At 51.5% G+C, this 23050-nt stretch overlaps 1 protein-coding gene across 2 annotated transcripts; it reads left to right on the plus strand.

Moving 5' to 3' along the window:
• Positions 1–3709: 3709 nt before the first annotated feature.
• On the plus strand, positions 3710–13513 carry Pkdcc (protein kinase domain containing, cytoplasmic). 2 transcript variants are annotated; one of them, XM_026411001.2, is made up of 7 exons: positions 3710–4494; positions 8449–8571; positions 9100–9371; positions 10009–10088; positions 10329–10436; positions 12049–12222; positions 12650–13510. In XM_026411001.2, the coding sequence occupies exons 1-7, from the start codon at positions 3871–3873 to the stop codon at positions 12733–12735; spliced, it is 1467 nt and encodes a 488-aa protein (XP_026266786.2). In that variant the 5' UTR covers positions 3710–3870; the 3' UTR covers positions 12736–13510. The 2 variants fall into 2 exon arrangements, with proteins under 2 accessions (XP_026266786.2, XP_026266787.2); XM_026411002.2 differs by lacking the exon at positions 10329–10436 and having other exon boundaries at positions 12650–13513.
• The last annotated feature ends 9537 nt before the right edge of the window (positions 13514–23050 follow it).

Below are 23050 nucleotides of genomic sequence, written 5' to 3' on the forward strand. Positions count from 1 at the left end.
TTTAATATTATTAATACTAGCAGTAGATTACACACACTGAGCGCTTGTCTTGTGCCAGACACTTTGTTTTGGCATTTTGTTCTCTCAACAACTTTATGTTGTAGGTACTATTATTATCTCCGTTTTCCTAATTAGGAAACTTACACAAAGAGAGTATAACTAACTTGCCCAAGGAAACTCAGAACTGAGATTAAGTATCTGATTTCACTTCTTAATCTCTTTACACAAGTCTTCCAAGACCTGAAAAATGCATTTTGTACGTTTCCTTTAAAAAAACATAAAGCCACAGAATTCCCAAGAACATACCCTCCAGAGCCTCAGGGACTCAGGTACCCCAATTGCAGAAGTATTGTGTATAACTCACTTTGGGGAGAACTTGAAGAACCAGCTAGCAAAGACAGAGTGGAAAACCTAGCAGAAGGTATTTCAGGAAGGAGGTACTGGGAGGAAGGGACCTAGAGGAGAGGCACTAGGCAGATGATAGCAGCAAGTCAGGAGCCAGCACCACACCAGCCCTAGAGTCTGGCTTTCTATAGGAAGAGCTGGGGTCAGCTCCTGGAGGCCTGAGGCCAGTTCAGTTTATCCTCCAGGTTTTTGAGCAGGAGAGTGACACTCCAAAAGAGGTGTTCAAGACCTGGACTGGAAAGAAAAGAGTCAATAATAAACAACACTAATGGAAGGCTGGTATTACAATCCTGACAACAGCATGCAGAAAGAAGGTACCCCAGAGACATGTCCAAAGAAATGCAGCCTGGGCCATCGGCCTCCTTCCCAAACATGGGTAATCAAGTTAGTGTTTTGGATGGGGGCAGGGAGCGGGAGAGCCAGATAACATAGCGTCCAAAGCACTGAGCCTTCTCCTGCTAGTACCAACACTGCTCTGAGGGCTGTGGAGAGCACTTTGCTTGGGGACAAGGGGGAATGACTCCCATCTGAAGATAGCACAAGAGGTTGTAAGCAGGACATTGGCCTGAGGACTGTAGCCTGTGAGGCCCAGGCTATGGGTCCTACTTGGTGTTAGATAGAGAAATAGACATAGATCAGGGGTCTATAGTAGCATAACATAGTGTTTGGTGTCTTTCGATTTGAAATAATTCCTCTCCCTGGGTGACACAATATATAATAAGCAAATAAGCAAAATTTGATTAAAAACTATCAATTCAGAAACTGTAATCTGCTCAGAAACTTCAATCCTTTTATTTCAAAAGCCAAAAGCCTTTTGACCGTCTCAGATATACTGTATGTCTGTGTGTCTGAGAGTGGGTGAGAGTGGGAGAAGGAGACAACTGAGATGCCTTTGTTCCTATGAGGCTCCCATTTGGTGGGCTTCTGTGTATGTGTTGTGTGCGGGTGGGTGTTTGTGTGTGTGTGTATGTGTGTGTTACGTGTACATTTGTGCATTTCTCCAGTCCTGAATGCACTGAACTTTCAAACCATAACAAAAATACTGAAGCTTGGCAGAAATATCACAGGAATAATTATCTAATTTCAGAACATGTTATTATAATACCTACATGATGTGTAATGAACTTAACAATGTTCACGTTATAGTCACCAACAGGGAGCTGTAGACCCACAATATCAAGCCCTACCCTCAGAGGCTTCTCCAAGACATGAACACAGAGCAGGCCCTAAAGAAAGTTCTTCAAGGAATATTCCTCTGGCAAAGGTGCCTCATGGACTGAGATGTTTGTCTGGATAAAAAAAATCCATGGGGCATTTTCCAGAAGGGGGACAGAGTCTATCTTGGGATGGCAATTGCTCCTCCCAGTCCCCTCCCCAATAGAGGAGACCCAGGAGGAAATCACAGCCATATTGGGGCCACAGAGACAGACAAGCTTTCCCTGACTCAGCTGTGGGCCAGTGGGCCCCTGATCCACCCAGCTTCCCCTCTCCCCCCAGAGGCTGAATTGGACTGAGACAGAGTGCAAGGGGAATGTTTGCTGTTTGCTGCTGTTCCCTGTTGACTTTAGCCAGTAGCTCTGTTTACAAACCCAGGTTGGTTTTCCCAGCACAGTTAATTAGACCAAAGACATCTGGTGTGAGGGCTGGGGAGGGCATCTGCTCAGAGCCTTCCCCCAACACCAGGCAGCCATGGGCCAGTACAGGGCAGAGCAGTTAAACAGGAACAGACCAGACCAAAACCAAAGCTCTCAGGGGGGATCATGGCTTCCCTCACCCTGCCTTTTCCATGATGGTTAAGTTAGCCGGGGGCCCCACTCTCTAAAACTTACAGAACCAAGAAGTCGGTGTTGGATGGCCTACCTTAGTGGGATCATAGCCTGACAAGAGAACTGAACCCTCTCCTCTGCCCTTCCACGTTCAAAAGAACAGAAATATCTGTTCCCTTTCTAAGTAGAGACCCTGCCTTCTATAGGAAGCCCACCTCTTCTGAGAAAATTTCCCCTTTTTGGACACCCCCTCAGAAAGGAGGCTTTGGATCTTTCTCCTCCCCAACCATCCATTCCCAGCCAATCCTGACATTACTGGGAGGGCAGAATAACTTGCCCAGAGGGAGGCAGGAGGGTGCCCCGGGAGGTGAGAGGATCTAAGCGGACAGTTTCAGGGCGGTGGGGAAATGGAGAACTGTGGGGAGGGGGGGGGGGAGCAGCAGCTTATCTCTCCCCGGAGGAGGGAGCTTATTCCAAACAGCTAATGCACTGGCGTGTGAAAGCCCCTCAATTAGCACTAATGATGCAATCAGGGAGGGAGGGGGAGGAACCAGAAGTTCTAGTGGAGTCAGCACCAACTTCACACAGGGTACACACTCCCTTCCTGGGGCACAGTGGTCCCTTCGGACACATTGATGCATACACCCCACAGACGTACGTGGGCACAAATGAACTCTTTTGCACGTGGTTCGTGATCCGCTGCTGACCCGTCAGACCCCTGGGATTTCAGGGATAAGCCCTGCATTCCCGGCTAGGTATGGGGATTCAGAGAAGAGGCAATCAAAAAAGTCTTGGCAGAAAGGAGTTGAACAGGGCATCTTAGAAAGCTCAGGATTACTCCTCGGAGCCCAGAGTTCCCTCCCACGCGCGCTCGCAGGTGTCAACCCGGCTGTGCCTGCTTCCACAAACCGCCCTCCACCTCACCCTAACCCAGAATCCGGGGCAGAACACGGAGCCCCCACCCGCAGCCCCACCCGCGAGAGGCGTTCCCAAGCTCGTTCCGTTGGCCCAGCTCGCCCTGAATCACCGGGTCCCCAGGAGGAAGCTCTGGGCTCCCAGGGATCCCCGCTCCCGGGCCCCTGCGGCTCATCCCCTCCGAACCCGTTACTCGCCAGCCTCGCCCCTGTATCTCCCCCACCCACCCACCCACCCACTCTCCGGGCCAGCTCCGTTATCGGCCTCCCGGTCCCGTTATCCGGCCGCCCCGGCCCCGTTATCCTCCCCCGCTTTGGGCCGGAGCCCCAGAGAGCCGCGGGGTCGCCACCGCCCCCTCTCGCGCTTCCCCGCCGGAGCTCTGGGGGCCGCGGGCTGGGCAGGGCCGGAGCCGCCTCCGCGCCGCTTCCCAGGCCCGGACGGCCGCGGGAGGAGGTCCCGCTGTCAGTCAGCAGGGAAGGCCGGCCCGGGCGGCCGGAGGGGGCGGTGCCGAAGACGGGCTCGCGCCGGGAGCGGGGGGCGGAGGCGGAGGGGCGGGGGCGGGGGCGGCTCCGGGCCTTATAAGCGGCGGGGGCAGGGCGGGAGGGAGGCAAGTGTCAGGCCGATGTGCCTCCTGCGAGGGGCCGGGGTCGGGGCTGCCGGGGCCATGCGCGCGGGCTGGGCAGGGGGCCGCCGGGGCTCAGAGCGAAGCCGCCTCCGAGCCTGAGCCGCCCGGGGCCGGGGCCGGGGAGCCGCGCGGGGCCGGCCGGCCGGGGGGAGGGGAGCGATGCGGCGCCGGCGGGCGGCCGTGGCCGCGGGTTTCTGCGCCTCCTTCCTGCTGGGCTCCGTTCTCAACGTGCTCTTCGCACCGGGCTCGGAGCCTCCGCGGCCAGGCCAGTCCCCGGGGCCCTCGCCGGCCCCGGGCCCGGGACGTCGCGGGGGCCGTGGAGAGCTGGCCCGGCAGATCCGGGCGCGCTACGAGGAGGTGCAGCGCTATTCCCGCGGGGGTCCTGGGCCCGGGGCTGGCCGGCCCGAACGGCGGCGCCTGATGGACCTGGCTCCGGGCGGGCTGGGCCTGCAGCGTCCCCGGCCCCCGCGGGCCCGGCCCCTGCCCGACGGCGCCCCGGGCTGGCCCCCGGCTCCCGGCCCCGGCCCGCGCCTGGGCTGCGCCGCGCTCCGCAACGTGTCTGGCGCGCAGTACGTGGGCTCAGGCTACACTAAGGCAGTGTACCGCGTCCGCCTGCCCGGCGGGGCCGCGGTGGCGCTCAAAGCGGTGGACTTCAGCGGCCACGATCTGGGCAGCTGTGTGCGCGAGTTCGGGGCGCGGAGGGGCTGCTATCGGCTGGCGGCCCACAAACTGCTCAAGGAGATGGTGCTGCTGGAGCGGCTGCGGCACCCCAACGTGCTGCAGGTACGAGGGTGGAGCGCGGGGGTGAGGGTACTGGCTTGGAGCGCCCAGGCCCTGGTCACTCAGGCTGGAAGAGAACGTCTTGGTCTTACAGAAAAAGAAATGGGGCACCAATGGTGCCCATGTTAAGCTAGGTACAGAACCAGCACTAGGGCCCTTCCTATTGCACCACCCTGCCTCTTCTCTTTACTGAGCGATTTCTGGGTTTCTCAGCTTATACACATCCCTTAACGACAGGGGCCAGGACAGAGAGCCCCGGAACTCTAAGAATGGGGCAGTGCTACGAATTTAGGACCCCCTGCGTCTGGCTGGAGCTAGAGTATTGAACATCAGGATATCACCTCAAGCCAAAATAATCCCAAGCCAAGACACCGAACATCCCTGGCTGAGTCAGCTCCCAGATGCGTGGTAGAGTCTCCCATATTGATGGAACATGAACCCCAGTTCTTTCAACTCCCAGTGATTTGTCTGACTTTAAAGATGGGGTGGGACTGCAATGGAGTTGGGAAGGGCTGGAAAGAGACTGTGTGGCAGGCTTGATTCCCATAGAGTCCCACCCACTCAGCCAGAAACCACTGGAAGGGAGTGAGGGAGTTGACCAGAAAATGTACAGCCTTTCCCAGAAGTGACCCTGGGGATTCCCTGGGGCTTAAAGTGGGTCCACTTGAACCACTGGGAAGCCTTAGGATCTTAGGCAAGTGGACAGACTGAGGGCCAGAGGCTCAGAATCAGTGAGAATCTGCCTCTTCTGTTCACTGGGGGACAGGCAGGAGAGATGAGACCCCGGCCTTATCTCCTCCAAGCAGAACTTCAAGTAAGAGCACAATCCCTCACTGCTCTAACATACCCTGCTTCCTCTCTCCCAGGTCTCAGTTTTAAGTCTGCTTAGGATGAGACAAACTGTTCCTGCTGCACATGTCTGAGCAGACTGAGGGGAATCCCTAACTGCTCTAGCCCAGTGAACATAGGGTGTTTGCACTCCCCCCAGCAGTGAATGTCACCCATGACTCCCACCACCTGACCCACTCAGATTCACCTTTCTGCACCCAGTAGAACTGACCAAAAGGCCAAGAGTCCCTTCTTTCCCTGTGAAATGGGACCCTCGGCCCTGAAATAGCATAGGTAAGAAAGCTCCCTAGATTCTTGCTAGCTCCCAGTCTCCCCCCAGGACACTGCCACCCTGACCAGACACTGTGACGGGGTCGTGGGCTCTGCACTGGTCACATGTCGTGCAGAGCCCACAGTTGTGTGCTGTTATGCCTGGCTGCCTGGCTAACACTGTGTCTAGAGCGCCAGGGAGTGAGCGACTGGTTACGTGGCCATTCTAACTGGGAGGATCTTGTTCTCTTCACTTCCTGGGGGCTCTTGAGAACTTTCTGGAAATCCTGGGGTGTCAGCCAGATTCTGAGAGGGTGGAGAGGTCTTGAATTACTCAGCAGGACTTAATGTTAGTTAATTGACTCAAGACCCCCCCCTCTCTTAGGACAGGTTTGCTTTTGGTATGTCTTCCTACCTCTCTGAGAACTTCTCCCTCACTGACCTCTTCAAACTTTCTGATAAGCCTCCAGCTAGGCCCACATACACCAACCACAGAATGGTCACTCTGTGTGTGTCAGGCCCTGGTGCTGAAGGTGCCACAGAGGAAAACAACAACAACAACAACAAATTACAACGGGACAGTTTTCTCCCATTCCGTCATCAAGGCTGGGCCTGTCTGGGTTGGCTGAGTGACTCTCACAGGGTCAGAGCCTGGAGTCAGCTGCACTTAGGCACAAGAGTAACTAAGGTAGCTAGGACCCCAGGGAAAAGTAAAAAGTAGGGTCTCCTAGTGCGTTTTTGGGTTGGGTCTGCCCTGCTTATCCCCCGCACTCCCAGGCCAGTGTCCCTCTGGCTTCCTCAGCTACACCACCTCTGCAGCCAGGGAAGTCTGTGGTGGGGGTCTTCCTGCTCCAGGGACTTTGGTTGAGGTGTGCCGGGAACCAGAAGGAACCAGAAACCGTGTTGTTTTAATACATTTTAATCATTTCAAAATTTCAAACCCTTTTGTTTGCTGAAGTGGGGAGAAACCAGAGGGAAGGCTTCTAGCGTAACCAGTCACTCGGGCCCCCGAGGCCCCCAGCTTTCAGCAGCCTGAGTTGGTGCTGTCAGCTCTAATAGAAGGGCCCACTGTGCACCTCCCAATGTGCACTCCAGGATCCTTCTCTGAGTGACACCGCCCCATCCCGACACACACAAACGCCCCCTCTCCTCTCTCTTCGCCCCCGTCCCCCGCCATCTCTCTCACACACGCTTCCTCATGTGATAGACGCCTCTGCAGCCCAGGGTCAGAGGGCACAAGGGTCTACCTCCCCCACAACTCTGTCATCCTGGGAACTTCAGGCCTCAGATGGACCCTCAGCCTGCTTGGGCCCAGATTCTGGCCAGGCTAGAGTATATTATTTCTTCTCCCAAATGGAACAAAAGATGTGACTGAAATGCTCAGCCTCAGCTTCCTGGGGGGGTTAATGGTGTCTTTTTATTTTTTTCTGAGGGGTGTTGATTAATACCTCGTTAACAGCGCATTTAACGACCTCCGGGTGTTTAATAACCTTCAGAAGTTTCCCACAAAGGCTCAGACTCTGGGCAAGAAAATGAGAACCAGGCCCCAGAGCTGCTCCCCTTACCTTCCCCCTACCTCACCAGGGTCTGAGGCCTCCCTGGGCTGATGGGAGGGTGAAAGAGGAGAGAAAAAGAGGGTGCCTGGAACTGCCCTTGATACCCCATCCCAACCCACCCCCACCCAGTGATCTGATGGCCTACCACTGAGGTGCGCCTTCTGTGATTCCAGCAGAGTTGGGGCAGCTGACTCTGGGGAAGGGGAGCTGGAAGGGCACCTCTGGGGAGGAAAGGGGGCACACAGGGGGCTGGAAAGGGTGTGAATGATGGCATGACGAGTGACAATGTGCAGGAACATTAGGCCACGGACTCTTACCACCGTAGCTCTCCCCTCTCCCTAGTCTGGCCTGGACAACTCAGCTTTTGGGTCCGTACCCCACAGGGTGCTGGTTATTGAGAGCCCATTCTGAGCCCCTACTACTGTGGGGTGTGCTGGGAGAGGCTCAGAGAAGCAGGGGTCCCTGTGGACGCTGGCATAGGTGTTAATGACAAAGTCAGGCTGTGCTTCCCCTGATCGGCTGAGTGGTAGCAAGTCTCTCCCCCAGATGATATGGTGTGGGCAGCTCCTGATAACCATGCCCCCAAGAAATTGATCTTCCCTGAGAACCATCCCCCACTACAACCCCCTTGACACATGTCACCCACCTGCATATGCCAAGAGCACCCAGGGATGAGCCTCTTTGCTTTTTCTCCCACAAAACCCTGCAAAGAAAAAAAAGAAGCAGCAGCTGCCAGAAAGTAGGAATGGTAAGGAACAGACTAGGATTGGAGTTGGGGAGAAAGGATGGTAATCATTTGCTGGGTTGTGTATTAGCAAATGGTATTCTTGGAAAGAACCAGTTTGTGGAATCCGAGTGCTATAATTGAATCCTACCTCCTGTGTTTATTAGCAGTGTGACCTTATGCAAGCAACTTAACCTCTCTGAGTAGGTTTCCCACCTGAAATTGGAGACAGTAATAACAGTACCCACTCTGCCCTTCAGGGTTATTTATAATATATTGAATTCTGCATGTAGTGCATTTAGCATGGTGCCTGGCACCTGGTTAACATGTGGTGGCCAGACCTGCCCATCACTCTGAGTGGCAAGAGGTGAGGAGCTGGTGTAGTCAGTCAGTAGGAACTGCCGGCAGCAGGAAGAGGGGACAGACCTCCCAGGCAATGCTGCTATTCTCCTCTGGCCTGAGCTGTAGCAAAGGCCTAGGGATGGCCTCAGGCCAGAAGGAGGGGGCATCTGATAGTCCAGCCCTTCTCTGTCCCTCCCCCACCCTGTGACCTAATGACCTGCCCTGGGTTTTCCCCAGCTGTATGGCTACTGCTACCAGGACAGCGAGGACATCCCGGACACCCTGACCACCATCACGGAGCTGGGCGCCCCTGTGGAAATGATCCAGCTGCTGCAGACTTCCTGGGAGGATCGATTCCGAGTGAGCAGGGAGTGGAGCTCTGCCCAGGGTTTCTTGCTGGGATGATTCTCCCTTAGAAGGCCAGGCTTCCAGAGCAGCTTTGACTCCTCCTCAGCCCAAGGAGAGAGAGGGAAGGAAGCTGACTAAGCCATCGGCCAAAGGGTTAAGAAGCAAGACATAGAGGATCCCGACATTGTCAGTTCTCACTGCTTCATCCCTCCTCACATGTGCAGGTGCATGTGTGCACACACACAGCCACTATAAGAGGGCCAGTTTCCTGGGACCATGAACAACTAAGGTCATCCTGACCCTCCCTCTGCTCCCATACACTGAACTAAAATCATACTCAAGATGAAGCTTTAGGGAAGAGATTCCTTATCCTTAGACTCCCCTGCCTGCAGGGTCAGGCTAGCCAAGGGTTAATAAAATCACTGGCCTCCCCTTGAAGGTCCCTGGGGCCCAGAGAAGAGAAAGGCCAACCCCAAGCTCAGTTCAGAGGAAGGAGCGCAGGGTCCAGCAGGCCCTATTCAGCCTGTGTCTGCCCTTCAGATCTGCCTCAGCCTTGGCCGCCTCCTCCACCACCTGGCCCACTCTCCACTGGGCTCAGTCACCCTGCTGGACTTCCGCCCTCGGCAATTCGTGTTGGTGGATGGGGAGCTGAAGGTGACAGACCTGGATGATGCACGTGTGGAGGAGACACCATGTGCAAGCAGTGCTGACTGCATATTGGAGTTTCCAGCCAGGAACTTCACCCTGCCCTGCTCGGCCCAGGGCTGGTGTGATGGCATGAATGAGAAGCGGAACCTCTACAATGCCTACAGGTACCCTCCACCCCGACTCAGGAGTTCCCACCAGGGAAGGAAGTGAAGGAAGGAGCCAGAGCCAGAGCCAGCATGGGGTCCAGGAGGCCAGCTAGGGAGGAAGGCTCCACCCTGACCAATGGAGTCACAGGGGCGGGGAAAGCCTCTGCCCAGTCAAGAGGGAATGCTCAGGCTTCTGATGGTAAGAACTAAAAATAGACAGGTCCAAGGAGAATCTGGGTTGGAGGGTAGCAGCTGGAGGCTTCTAAAAATAGTGTCAGACTCAGGGGCTTGAGCTGGCATTTCCCCTTCCCCTACCATGGCTCCTGACCTCTGCAGAGTTCTTCATGGCTAAAGCCCCAACCCTGGCCTCCCCTGGACCGCACTGCTCTGATGCTGGGGCTCAGTCAGGGGTGATGTGGGCTGGAAGGTGGGAAGAATGGGGACACACACCTCTGGTCTCATTTGGGACTGAAGTTAGATGTGGTCATATCTGTGCCCAGGCCTCTTCCCAAAGAGTAGACTCCCTGGTATACACTCATAGTATGTCTGGTCACCAGGCCACAAAGGAATCAGATTCCCCAGCCACAGCTTGGGGTAAAGGAAGGATGTGTCTCCAAAGGCTGGAGCCCCTGAGCCCCTAATTTCTCTACCACAGGTTTTTCTTCACATACCTCCTGCCCCACAGTGCCCCGCCCTCACTACGGCCTCTGCTGGACATCATTGTCAATGCCACAGGTAAGGCTCAGGGCCCATCTGCCTTATCACCCACCCCTCCCCCAGTGGGGGATAAGAATGACACAGGGCAGCATAGGATCCAGGACCCACTATCTCTTAGGGCAGTATTCTGAGGCAAAGACCCTCCCAAGCCCACATGTAGGGTCCAGGCCCTAGAGGGAGGTGGGCCATGGCTGGCTGCCTACTGTGGAAAGAAGTAGGAACCCAGGCACCCTGTTATAGCCACTCTGCATTCTGCAGGAGAGCTCACCTGGGGAGTGGATGAGACCCTGGCCCAGCTAGAGACAGTGCTGAACCTCTACCGGAGTGGCCAGTATCTGCAGAACTCTACCACAAGCAGTAGCGCTGGTGAGTGGCCCAGCAGGGATCTGGGTGCTGGGTAAGTGAGGAGCAGGTAGGAGGGTAAGTGACCCCCCAGTTGGGCTAAGTGGCTCACCCTTCCTCTGGAGACCCTTGTCTCCAAGGCCATCCTGAGGGCTCAGTTGGAGTGACAGACTGTTGAGCCTTTACTTTGAGGTCCCGTCTCATGCTGAGCAAGAATACTGACATTCTGCCTGGAACTGGGGCAGGGGCAGGGGTGCCAACACCCCCTCTGAATAGCTTTAAGCCCCCCACCTGGGTACTGGCTGTGTGCGTTAGCCCTGGACCTTCACTTTCCTCATCTATGAATTGGGTTCTGTATTACTCACCTCTCAAAGTTCTTATGGGGATTAGATGGCAGGTGAGGTGTGTAAAAGTAATTAGCACAGTTCCTATTACACAGCTGGAACACAATATGTGTTTGCTTCTCTTTCCTTCCTCTGTACTCCCAGGGCTAGGGGGACAGCTGGAGGTGGAGGGGGACCCCACACTGAAACCAGACAAGAAGCTTGCTCTCTCCCAGGGCTTGGGAGAATTGTAGCCACCGGTTACAGGCTGTGGTCCCCCTGCGGAAGTCCTTGGGTTTAGCTGTGGTTGGCAGGGGGGCAAGGGGTGGGCAGCCTCTGTATTCAAGAGCTCTGGCCAGTCTTAGGGGTGGGGGAGCCCTCGTTAGCCCTGTAAATAAAGTTTAACGAGGTGAACAATGGCTGGCTCTGTCCCTGAGGACGCCGTTTATGGGGCTATAAATCACAGCCAGCCCTGGACTTTGGTCTAGTCCCTGGCAGGAGAAGGAGGCCGGAGGGCGGGATGGCCAGAGGCCCAGAGCTTCTGGATGATCAGTCCAGAACTGGGGCTCCCGGGCAGCAGGAAAGCTGGGGTAAGCAAGAGACCTGAGGCTGAGCTGCTTTCTGATTGGGAGGTGTTTTCAGAGCCCCCATAGTTCTTTGTGCATCCGGGGAGATCTCAGCTCCCTTCCCTGCTCTAGCCATGGACATGTTTGCATCCATGCCTCTTAACCTCAGAACTCCCTGACTGTTCCTCTAGGCCTGTCTGAGGAGTTTGCCTGACCTCTCTCCCCAAAGCCAGGAGAAAGTTCAACTGAGGGGTGCTCTGACCTTCTGCAGCCAAGTGAGGCCTGCACACTAGCAACACAGGAAGCTGGTTAGAAATGCAGACTCTAGGTCCCGCCCACACCTCCTGAATCAGAAGCTGCATTTTAACAAGATTCCCCAAGGATTCACATGCTTATTGCTGTTTGAGAATTTTGCTCTAAATGTCTAAAATTCCCTGGCCTCAGCAGCCAGGTTGGACAGCCAGTAGCTCTGTGTGTCTGTGCCACATCTGTGCCCTCTTATCTTGTTGAACCAGTTCTGTGCCCTCAGATTTGAGAGCTGTGTATCTCTCCAAAACCAAGCCTGTACTTGGTCTTCATTGAATGATCAGCCCATGGAGGTGGTCCCTGCCTTCACCTCCATGCTAGGAATGCTGGCCTGGATGTCAACCTCCACTTAGGAAATGAGTCTTACAGCCCTAATTCAGAAAGTGACCCCAGCCCTCACCCAGCCAGAGTTCTCATGTTTGCTTCATCCCCACCCCATAGAATACCAGCGCATCCCAGGCAGCACCATCCCCCAGGAGGACTACCGGTGCTGGCCATCCTACCACCACGGCAGCTGCCTCCTGTCTGTGTTCAACCTAGCAGAGGCTGTGGATGTCTGTGAGAGCCATGCCCAGTGCCATGCCTTTGTGATCACTAACCAGACCACCTGGACAGGTGAGCAAGAGGGAGAGGACACTCCAAGGAAGGTGGTGGTTCTTCTCTGGAGCAGGTTGACACATAGGGGGTCTCTTCAGAAATCTGATGGGCAATTCGGGTATGTTGGCACATGTGGGAACTCAAAGCTATGTGGGAGGCTGAGACAGGAGGACTAAAAATTAAAATTAATTTATAAATTAATTAAAAATCAAAATTTTTAAAAAATGAAGAGTGCTGGGAAGGTAGGTCAGTGGTAGAGTGTTTGCCTACCATGCATGAGGCCCTGGGTTTCACCCTTAATACCCCACTGCAAAATAAATGAATAAGAAACCAGAGGGGAGGCTGAGAAAATGGAGAGATAAGTGTCTTCAAGGCAGTTGCTTTAGGAGAGTGGCCATGCCTCCAAGATAAGAACCAGCCTGACCTCTTACATCTCACCCCCCAGGTCGGAAGCTGGTCTTTTTCAAGACTGGATGGAACCAAGTGGTCCCTGATCCCAACAGGACCACATATGTGAGGGCCCCTGGCTGACCTGTCTGAGGGTTCAACTGAAGATCCTCTCCAGCTGGGCTTGCCTATGGTGGAAGTGACTTGCACTAGCAGGGCTACATGTCACCTGGTAACCCCTGCAGACAAGACTGACATCCCAGACAGACCGATGTGACCAGGACAAACGTGCAATAATGCAAAATGTTAAAATGTGAGTTGACAAGGCTAAGTCTGAGACTGCTGGCTCCCAGACCAGGAATCAATGGTTGCGGGGGCGACTGCTATTCCAGCACTCAGGGCTGTGAGCAAGGCTCAGGCCAGTCTGAACTGGGACAGCTCTGTGGGCAGCCCCATCACTGTGTTCCTAGTGTGAGAATGTAGCCAAAGCCCTAGCTGCTGCTGCCGCCGCTGCCACCATTGCTGCACATGCCACGGTAGGCGGGGGCCGCGTGGGGACAATCGGTCACAGAGTGTTCTCTCAGCTTAGCTCCAGAGAGGAAACTTGGGTGGGGATGCTCCAGGATGTAGGTGATCCTATACCGACAGGGCACACTCCCAGGCCAGCCCAGGGGTCGGGGGCAGAGGTGCACACATCAATATGAGCCAAGACTAGGGTGAAGGAGCAGGTTGCAGTTTGAGCCAGGACCTGGGGTGGGGGTGGGACTGGGACCTTTCTGCCTCATTTGCTTTCAGTGAAAGCCTCAAGCAGCCACACCGGGCTCCCCCCTCCTGGAGTTTGCATATCCAGAAGCTTTTGTACTTCTTGTTTATTAAATTGTTTATTTTTGTAAAAATAAATATATATATATAAATATAAATATCAGTTAATAAAATGATGTTTCGTGGCAAAAATTCTTCTCAAGGCACAGTTTCTTGGGCTGTGATTTTCTGGTCCTTCATCTTGTCTTTGGTGTGTGTGTTGTGGGGTATGTGTATGTCATGGGGCATGATGGCTTTTGAGGAGTGAAATCTCCTCAAAAGATGCCAAATGTCTCCAGACCCTACTTCCGTGGTACCTACCTCCTGCCGTGGCTCTCCACCTCAATGTCCAGACAAAATACATGGGAATGCCCTTTCTCTCACGGAGGTTCTCATTTTAACTTATCCCAATTTTTCATGCACAAAGCCCTACCCAAAAGGAGTGAGGTCCCCATGGTGGGATGTTAGCCAACTCAGTTAACTGATGGATAAATAGCCCAGGAAAGAATTTGTGACAGCCTTCAGGCAAATCAGCTTTGTTCTGCACAGGGTTGGACCTTGCCATTATCACCACTCCCCACCACAAGTTCAAGAAGGAAGGAACCATCCAGCTCTGGCACAATTAGACTTCCAGCCAAGCCTGGAGGGTCATTCAAACCTTTGTGGGTTTTAAAACAAACAACCAAACTCTAACTCGGAACCCACTTTCTCCTCAGCAGAGATGGTGGGTGTTATTTCTCAGGTACAACATGTTCCTGTAGTTCTAAGTGATTGAGGAACCAATATCAGCTCTGGAGTCCTCACCCTGGGTACTGCTGTGCCCCCCACCTCTATGCCCAGTTCACAAACCCCGTATCTAGTTTCTGGTGTCTAGGCTTGTGACTGGGCAGAGGGGGAGAGTCAGAGTCGCCACAGCATCTCACACCATGACTTACCCCAGTCAAACCCTGCCCAAGCTCACCACCCTCAGTCCTCAGGCCTCTTGAGAAGGACCTTGGCTTCCATCAGCCTCCAAATTCCATCCCCAGCTGAACTCAGGTGGCCCACCCTCTGTCATTCAGGATTGGATTTTGCATCACCCTCCATTATTTTCCAACTGTCACGTAGCCTATGGGGCTCTGAGGGCAGGAGAGGTCACATCACAGATCTGGGCCTGAGAAGGTACTGGAATTGATGAGAACCTGAGGAGAGATGTCTCAATCTAGGGGGAACACAAAGACCTAGGTATGATCAGCAGGGAGACCCATAGAGCCCAGGATCCACATGATTCAGTAGGAAAAGAAAAGGCTAAAGATGTGCCCAGCGCTGCCTTCCAGAAGTGGAGAGGTTTCCAGATGACAGGTCCACGGGCCCACTGAGAGGGGCAGAGGGAAATAACACCCACAGAGAGCCACACTCTGGCCTTAGGGAGGTGCAATTATTCCATTTTTACAGACCAGAAAGCTGAATCCCACATCACAGGTGCAGAATGATTTAGTAAGCATATAAACCCAGCCCTAATTCAATACTTCTAAAGGGCAAAACTGCAGTCAGAGGACTCTTGATTTAGAGAGACCTCTCTTTACTTTGAGCATGTGACAAGCTAAAATGGAGGCCCAACACGCATAAAGTCTTTTTAGAAAGATTTGCCACACTGGGCACTCCTGTAATCCCAGCAGCTTGGGAAGCTGAGGCAGGAGGATCACAAGTTCAAAGCTAGCCTCAACAACTTAGAGAGGCCCTAAGGAACTTAGTGAGACTCTGTCTCAAAATAAAAATTAACAAAGGGCTAGCAATGTGGCTTAGTGGTTAAGCATCCTGGGGCTGGTTCAATCCCTAGTACAAAAAAAAAAAAAAAAAAAAGGAAAAAAGAAAAGATTTGCCCATAAATCTTGGGCATGGAGGACACCTTCTCCCTGAGAATGAGCCTTGCCTCAGAACCTCTTTCTGAGGACATAAATGGCCAGGCTCAGTCCTGCAGAGTTGAGAGTACAACATTTGCAAATTGGAAGTGGAGAAGTGACGGAGTGCCCAGAAAGAAAGAGGATAGTGGGTGCATGCCTGAGTTAAAATCTCCTCCCCACAGATGACCATTGACATGCACAGCCACCTGTAACCCAGAAGACCTTCCAGTTCCTAGGTGCATCTTGTTCCCTTTCCTGAGGAAGCCAGAACTATACCCCTTCCACCTCCTCTACAAGACTATGCTGTTTCAACTCCACTGAAATAAAGTGACGCCCAGGTATATGAATGGGAGAAATATATTCACTTGAGGGAAGGTTTAGGAGACATGTGCCAGAGGAGAGAAGCCAGGGGCATTGGTGGGAAGGACAGGTCCTTTCCAGAGTTGGAGAAAGAGGAAGCGGCACAGAGGGGCAGTGTTGTCTAGTGTTTCCCCATAAGGCTCTGGAGCCGGGCCAAGCTGGGCAGGAATCCTGAACAATTCTGCTTTTTTTCTCAGTGTTATCTAGCTGTGACAACTTCCCTGAGCCTCTGTTTCCTTATCTGCAAATCTTGATTGATCATATCTGCTTCACAGGAGCATTATGGGAATTGGATGAAATTATGTACATAAAGGTCTTAGCCAGTGTCAGCAACTGGTAAGTTCTCAGCAATACTGGCTGACACTGTCATTGTGTCATTATTAGTGGGCTGAGTGCTCGATGTTCATCCATGATCTGGCCTGGAAGAACAGCCCAGTCAGCTGGGGAGGACCAAGGCACGGACGGACTGTCCCCACCCCAGTCTGTCCCCCACCCCCACTCCCCACCACCAATAGGGAGCACTGCCTTTGACAAGAGGAGGTGTGGCCCAGATCTCCGGGTCAGTGCCCTGGGAGTTGAGTGTGTAGCAGACAGAAGGAGGAAGAGGATTAACATGAAAGCAGAAAATGGGATTAGGAGACCTCAGGATAATGTGCCCACCCGTCCCCCATCCATGACAACGGCTTCTTGCTTTCACTCCGTGGCTTCTGGAGCTTGTAAGACTTGGTTGCCTTCTGCTCCTATTACCAGGAAAGGAGACTTGGAGGAGATTCACTCCATTTGCTAGAAAAGGGGGCTTTGCTACTCCTGGCTGCCAGCCAGGCCTGGCTGCTCTATGTACACTTTCTCATTCAGTCCTCATGGCAACTGTGAGATGGGTGGTGGTCCAGAGAGGCGAAGAGCCAAGACCCAAGCCTAGGCGATTGCATCCAGAAGCCTGTGTTCCCTCCCCTCCACCCAACACCCCTGAAGATCAGTGTCAGTGCACTATCAGTGATGTCACTCACACCTGCCGCTGCCCCGGGAGGGATTCCAAGGCGCACACCCTGCCTTTGATGAGAAGCCACACAGGCAATTGAAGGAGACCAGATTCACCTTGCTTGCGGTTATTCCCTAAGCGTGAGAGTGTCCCCAAAGAACCTGACCCTGAAAGATCACTTTGAGGTCCACTGTGCAGGACTTTTATTTTCCTTGTTCACCTCTCTGTGACACAGCTGCTGCTCCCTGTTACCTGCTACCCAAATGGAGAGAGCGTAATATCAGGGCAACTTATGTGAAGGACAGGGACCATCCTTCCTAAAATTACCGCCAGAGACTCCCTGGCGGCTGTGTTGAGGCTGGGGAGGGGGGATTCATTCTCCCACCCTATTCCATTCAAAGCCCTTTTATCCACCTTTCTTCTGGATCATGGTCCCTTGTTCTCCTGCCCCATGCACCTGTATCCACTCACCTGCCCACCTCTGCCTTCATCCCAGCTCCTGAATGTCTCTCCTGAGATGCAGTGACAAGACACCCCCACACTCTCTCTTATCCAGGGTTCCAGCAGCACAATGAGTAGTGACAAATGTCGCACACACAGGGGAACGTATGGAACAGTGCTGCCCCCTGGGGCTCACCGTCTCTAACCAAGGGAAGAGGTGGCAGCCATTACCAGGCCCTAGAATGAGAACACTGATGAGGAGACCTGTACAAGAGGACACCACTCTCCAGGCTGTATATAGGATATAAATTACCTTTAAATGCTCTGGTCTTGTTCAGTCTTTTTTTTTTTTTTTCCTGCCATCAATAAAAAAAAATTTAAAGGCAGCCATTATTCTAAGAAATCTTGGATACTAGTTGGTATAAGAAATTCTAAAATATCAGATGTGCCCCCTGCCCCTCAGGAGTTTACAATGTCACTAGAGTTGTTACAAAGATAGACAAATTCAACAAGGCAATATATAAGCTATGACTAAATGGCCATGAGGCTGATTTCCACCCATGACTTATGAAGGCAAAAGGGTTTGACAGTCATATCTCCAATCAGTAAGGATCAGTGAGCCTGGTGGTCCAGAAGCATCAACGCCTGCAGCAGAAGCCCTGCTGTGAACATTTTTTCCTCCAGGGAAAGACTTGTTTATCCTCACTCTTTACCTTCTTATCTCTAAGCCGGTTCCCTATTTGTCACCAGACATTCTCCCCATTCCCATGGTGACTCAGCTTCCTTAACAGGCTTTGGTGTGGAGCTTTCCGAGGATTCTTGAGAGTGTAAATAGATTGTGTCTACTGTTACCCCCTTATCCATACACTTATTTGACCCTTCAAAGAGCTCTAGTAGATTAGGGAGGCATGATTTCTTCTTAGCAAGACAGGCTGCCTGCCTTCCACCGGAGGTGGAGTTGGCTCAAGTGCTTCATAATCCTGCCCTTAGAGGTTCTGTCGACTTGCCTGGCGTCACAGGAAAAAAAAAAAAAAAAAAACGGTGGTGGGCCATTTCCCAGATTCCCAGAGACCCCTGGTGCCTTCTGTTGCTTGGCGCCAGGTACCAAGGTGCAGATGTCAAGAAAAGGCCCTCGTTTTGTACTGCCTGTCCATGATATTGATCTTCTTTATTGGCTCTAAGAGATTGGGGAGGAGACAGGAATAAAATAAAAATAAAATAGAAATAAAATAAAAATAAAATAGACAGTAGGCTTTGCGTTCCACTGCTTGGAGATTTAAGGCCCTGAATTCATCTGAACTTATGCAGAAGGTAGTAGTGAGGTTATCTGTATCAGATTTCATTTTATGACATCCACCTTGTTTACACCACTCTCCAGGCTGTATATAGGATATAAATTACCTTTAAATGCTCTGGTCTTGTTTAGTCATTTTTTTCTGCCATCAATAAAAAATTTAAAGGCAGCCATTATTCTAAGAAATGACGACTATACTTAAGGCGCAGAGCTGTTGTAATTGAGGAAGACAGTTTGTCTTGTATCGTGGCCTCCTGTATTTTTTTAACAGGTCTTTGATGCTATGTAGAGTCTTCTGACTCCACTGTAGAGCTATGCAGCATTTTGCTGTTAAGAGCAAGTACGTTTCTTCTTCAAACATAGATCTCTGCTTAGCATATTTAATACTATTTGACTTGGGTCTCAAGATAGTGCTATTCCTGGAATGGACTTCACATGCTGAAGATTTTTTTTAATTACCCACAATCCTATCACATATGTTGAAATGACCTTTTTTTTTTTTTTTTTCCCTATAGCCTCTCCAACAATTTGCTGAGATGAAGAGATTTCTACAGGGCACTTTTGGGTTAGGAACTTGCAGATTAACTCTTTCAAGCTCAAGTCTTTCTGTAGCCCTCACACTGCTTCTGAAAATACATTCTGGGCAAATAATTCAAGATGTGGAGAGATTAAAATACGCATAGATGTCCCTTGCAACATTATTTAGAATCACAAAACACGGGGATCATACAATATGAGAAAATGTAGAATTGTGGGGTTAAATGCAAAAAGCGGGATGCAAATCGCAGCATGTAAAAATGAAAGTGGAAAAGACTGGAAGGAAATATGCAGAACAGATACTTCTGCAAGAATGACAAACTAATTCATATTTTTTCTTCATTTTTCAAAAATGTTCATGCACGTTGTGATATTTGGTTAATAAAAATGGTTTTACTTAGAGCATAGTTTCAATGTATTAAAGGAGTGATTCCATCTTTTTACCTAAAATGGGACCAAACTTTACTTTGTTATATAACCTTCATTTCAGTTGGACTTGCAGAAAGTTATTCCCGCTAATTCTCTAAAACATTAAAAAAAAAAAAAAAAACAGCAAAGTGAGAAAGAGACTCTGTAGTGAGAGTCCCTATCCCAGTGCCATGAGGGCTGGTGGATCCCAGGCATGACCTCAGTTCATGGGGCAGCAGAAGGAATCAGTAGTTCCGGGGGCCACCTGGGGAACCCAAGCATGAGCTCTAGTGAAGGGGAATTGGAGCTTTTTCTAACTCTCCTCATTGTAGATTTGGGGCTACTAATAAAAATTCAAAATTAAAAAAAAAAAGGACATTTGTGGACCAAACAGAAGATGCCTACAAGTTGGATTCACCAAGCTGGAGGCCAGTTTGTGGCTCTAGGGTAAAGGCCATTTCTAAAGTCCTAGCCGGCTGCCTGATTTCCCGGCACCCAGGCAGTAAAACCTTGTCCGTGTTCCTCTGCTCCCTCCTTTGCAGCGAGCCCTGCACCACTGCAGCCTGCCTGATGAGAGTGATGAAGCATGGTAGCCCTCAGAATTGTGAAGGCTTGTGAATCTGTCCCTAGTTGGAAGCATTTGTCCTGCCAGAACATGAAAGCTGGCAACATTTTTGGTATTAATTTGTTTCTCTGTCTGTCGCTTACATTTAGTGTGGCTGTGAGGAATGGATTTGATGCTGTTCAAATATGCCCAATTTCATCCTTAAGCCCCTTTACAGTTGTCAGATGGTGCCAGCTAGTCCCAGGCTCTGCTTCCAGATTGTTGTCAATCAGACCTCAGCATTCAATGTGTTCGTCACCATGTCTTCCAACACTGTCGCCCTGCTCAGCCCCTGTGACCAGCTTCAGAAGACTGATGTGAAGATGTGACTGCCTTGGGCTGGGGGTGTAGCTCAGTGGTAGAGTGCTTGTCTGGCACACTCAAGGCCCTGGGTTTGATCCCAGCACCACCCACACGTACACAAAAGAAGTGGCCCCCTCTTCTGCTGCCTCGGCTCTCTCAGTCTCCCTCCTTTCTTGTCCCTGGGAGTACCTTTTGCACAACGACCACTGAGGAATCCTACCTTGCAGTGATCCTGGTGGCTTTGCCACACAGATTTCCCATTGTTCTTGGGTCCTTGGATATTTGATCCTCGTTGACACCCCAGGAAGGACCATCATTCTCAGCTCCTGGTACACTATCTGGCCCCACAAAGTCAATGTAATGTCCCTGCTGCCCTGGGGCCATGGCAAATTGCATCAGCAGGGTATTCTAGGAGCTTGTACATTGGTCGATTAACTAATCATCAATCAATAAACGAATGAGTTGAGCCAAGTAGCCCCTTTGGCTCCTACACAGTGAACCACCCTTTCTTTCTTCATGCAGGACCCACTGTGGTCACAAATGCCTCCTATTAGTTCTTAGTTTATTTTGGGCACTTGCAGATGCTGCCAGATGTTTACTTTTAACGTGAGGAGAATTACACTGCTCTTGTGGTTGGGGGAGGAGAGGGGGAGCTCAGGGCTGCAGGGCTGCAGGGCTGGCAAGCTCCTCCACAGCCCAGCCACTGGGGGCTCCTTCCCCCTCCCCTCCAGATGTGGCCCAGCCCCCATCCTGTATTGCCAAGTCAGCAGATCCACACTATACCACGCATGGAGGGAGGGCCTCCAATCCTGCAGAGCCCAGGCAGCAGCACACATGGTCCACCATGTGGGGTGCATGTGTGTAACTGAGGTCATGCCTGGGCTCCACCAGCCCTCATGGCACTGGGATAGGGACTCTCACTACACAGTCTCTTTCTCACCTTGGTCTTTGAAAGACTTTCCTCCTTGACAAGACCAAAGGCAGAATCCCCCTTCAAATTCTTTAACTATCAGAAAATGACACTTTGGGCACTTGGAGCCATGATAGGACCCCAAGACTAACCTTAGAACCCCACAAAGCCTGACCCACTCACAGCTATATTCCTGTTTCCTGATCACCTCAGAGCTTGCAAACTCTAGTAGATTTTTGCTGCCAAGGGAGGGTCGAGGCATATGGCTGAGCCCAGTGCAAACACAGTTCTTCCACCCTGGTCCAAAGCCATCCAAAGACACAGTAGGCAATTATCTCCAATCCATATCTTATGAAGAAAAGTACTTGGTCACACATTGCCTTGTGCCACCACTGTCTCCACTGCTGGACAAGGATGTCCCTCCATCTCTTGTCCTACTCCCTTCGGCTCTCTTGGGTTTTAATATCCTGAAGTTTAAAAATATCTTCTCTTTTTTCCTTGTCCTTCTTGATGCCCAAGAAGCAGGACTAAAAACAAGAAGCTCTTATCTAGTCCATGCTCCCAAACAAAAATGGACATGGGAAGAAGAGGGATGAGCAAGAGCTCCCTACCCAGCCCAGCCCTACGGAGGCCAGCCAGGAGGAACCTTGCAGAGGAGAGAGGCCCAGGGGCAGAGCTACATGTATTGACTAAGGACTTAAGATGAGTCTGACTAAGTTGGGTACAGCCCACATGCTGGATTTCTTTTAGAATTTTAAAATACATGTCCCTCTCATTTCTGAGCCATTTATCCCAAACTCAACAGTGATTGAGAGCTGGTAGGAGAAAAGAAGATTCTCGTCGGTATCTTTCTCAAGAACTTGTTTTTCCAATGATAAGCAAGATGCAGAAATCTCAAAGCACAGATTCAATATGAAACAGTGAACAGGCTCAGTGGACTTCTTGCTAGCCTCCAGCCCCATCCAACCACCATCCAAACCATCTCTCTCCCATCATCACGGATCCATAGTATAAAATCATTCCGTTGGAAATTGAAGTGCCCCCCAACCCAGCTCTCACTCTTCCCCTTTTTCTCCCAGGGCTTCTCTGGGAAAGAGCCATGCCAAGGTGATCTGCATCATGGCTTCCTCCTAGAAAACCTCCATCATCCCCTCCATGATTACTGCCACCCCCAAGGTACCTTTTCCTTTCTCTTTTCCATTCATACAGTCTCTGAGCCTCCCAAGAAGATAGACTCAGCAATGAATGATTCGGTCATACATACACACAAGCCCCATTTCACACTCTGTTTAACTGGTGACTATCTCTGACCCCAAGGAAATTAACAGAAGGGAAGAAGAGCCTGGGTACGTCTGGGGAGGACAAGGAGATGTGTGGCTCTGGGAAACCCTCATGAATGTGACCTGAAGTGAGTTATTTCAGCCTTCTCTAAAGCAAGCAGGAACTATCCAAAGCCTTGAGCATAGCCTTCTCCTGTAGTCAGATTCTCTCAGACCAGGAAGAAGGCATTGGAGACAATAGAGAATGCTGTCAGGCCCCTGAACAGAGGTCACTGAGGAGTTACTTTGGTCAAGAGGTTATGAGTTTGAGCTCTGAAGTCAAGCACCCCAGGTCTGAATCCTAGCTCCATAACTTGGGTGCAGGGGGACCCTACACAGATTCACTTAGATATCCTTGGTTTCTGCATCTGTGAAAAGGAGACATCATACTACTTACCTTAGAGAGGAATTATGAAGTACAAATAAAGTAATATTGGTAAATCATTGAGCATGCCACATCATAAGTCCTTAGTAAACATTAGCTTTATGGTAGTTCATGATTGAATTCTGGTCCTAGCCCTCCCTCATGGTCCTGAGGGAATATGACCATCTCTCTGGGGGTGAGTGCCATGAACCCCTCCAGGGTAACCCCGCTCTGTATTCAACCAGATGTGGCCCAG

Source organism: Urocitellus parryii, chromosome 12, assembly GCF_045843805.1.
Source record: "Urocitellus parryii isolate mUroPar1 chromosome 12, mUroPar1.hap1, whole genome shotgun sequence".
Classification (NCBI taxonomy): Eukaryota; Metazoa; Chordata; class Mammalia; order Rodentia; family Sciuridae; genus Urocitellus; species Urocitellus parryii.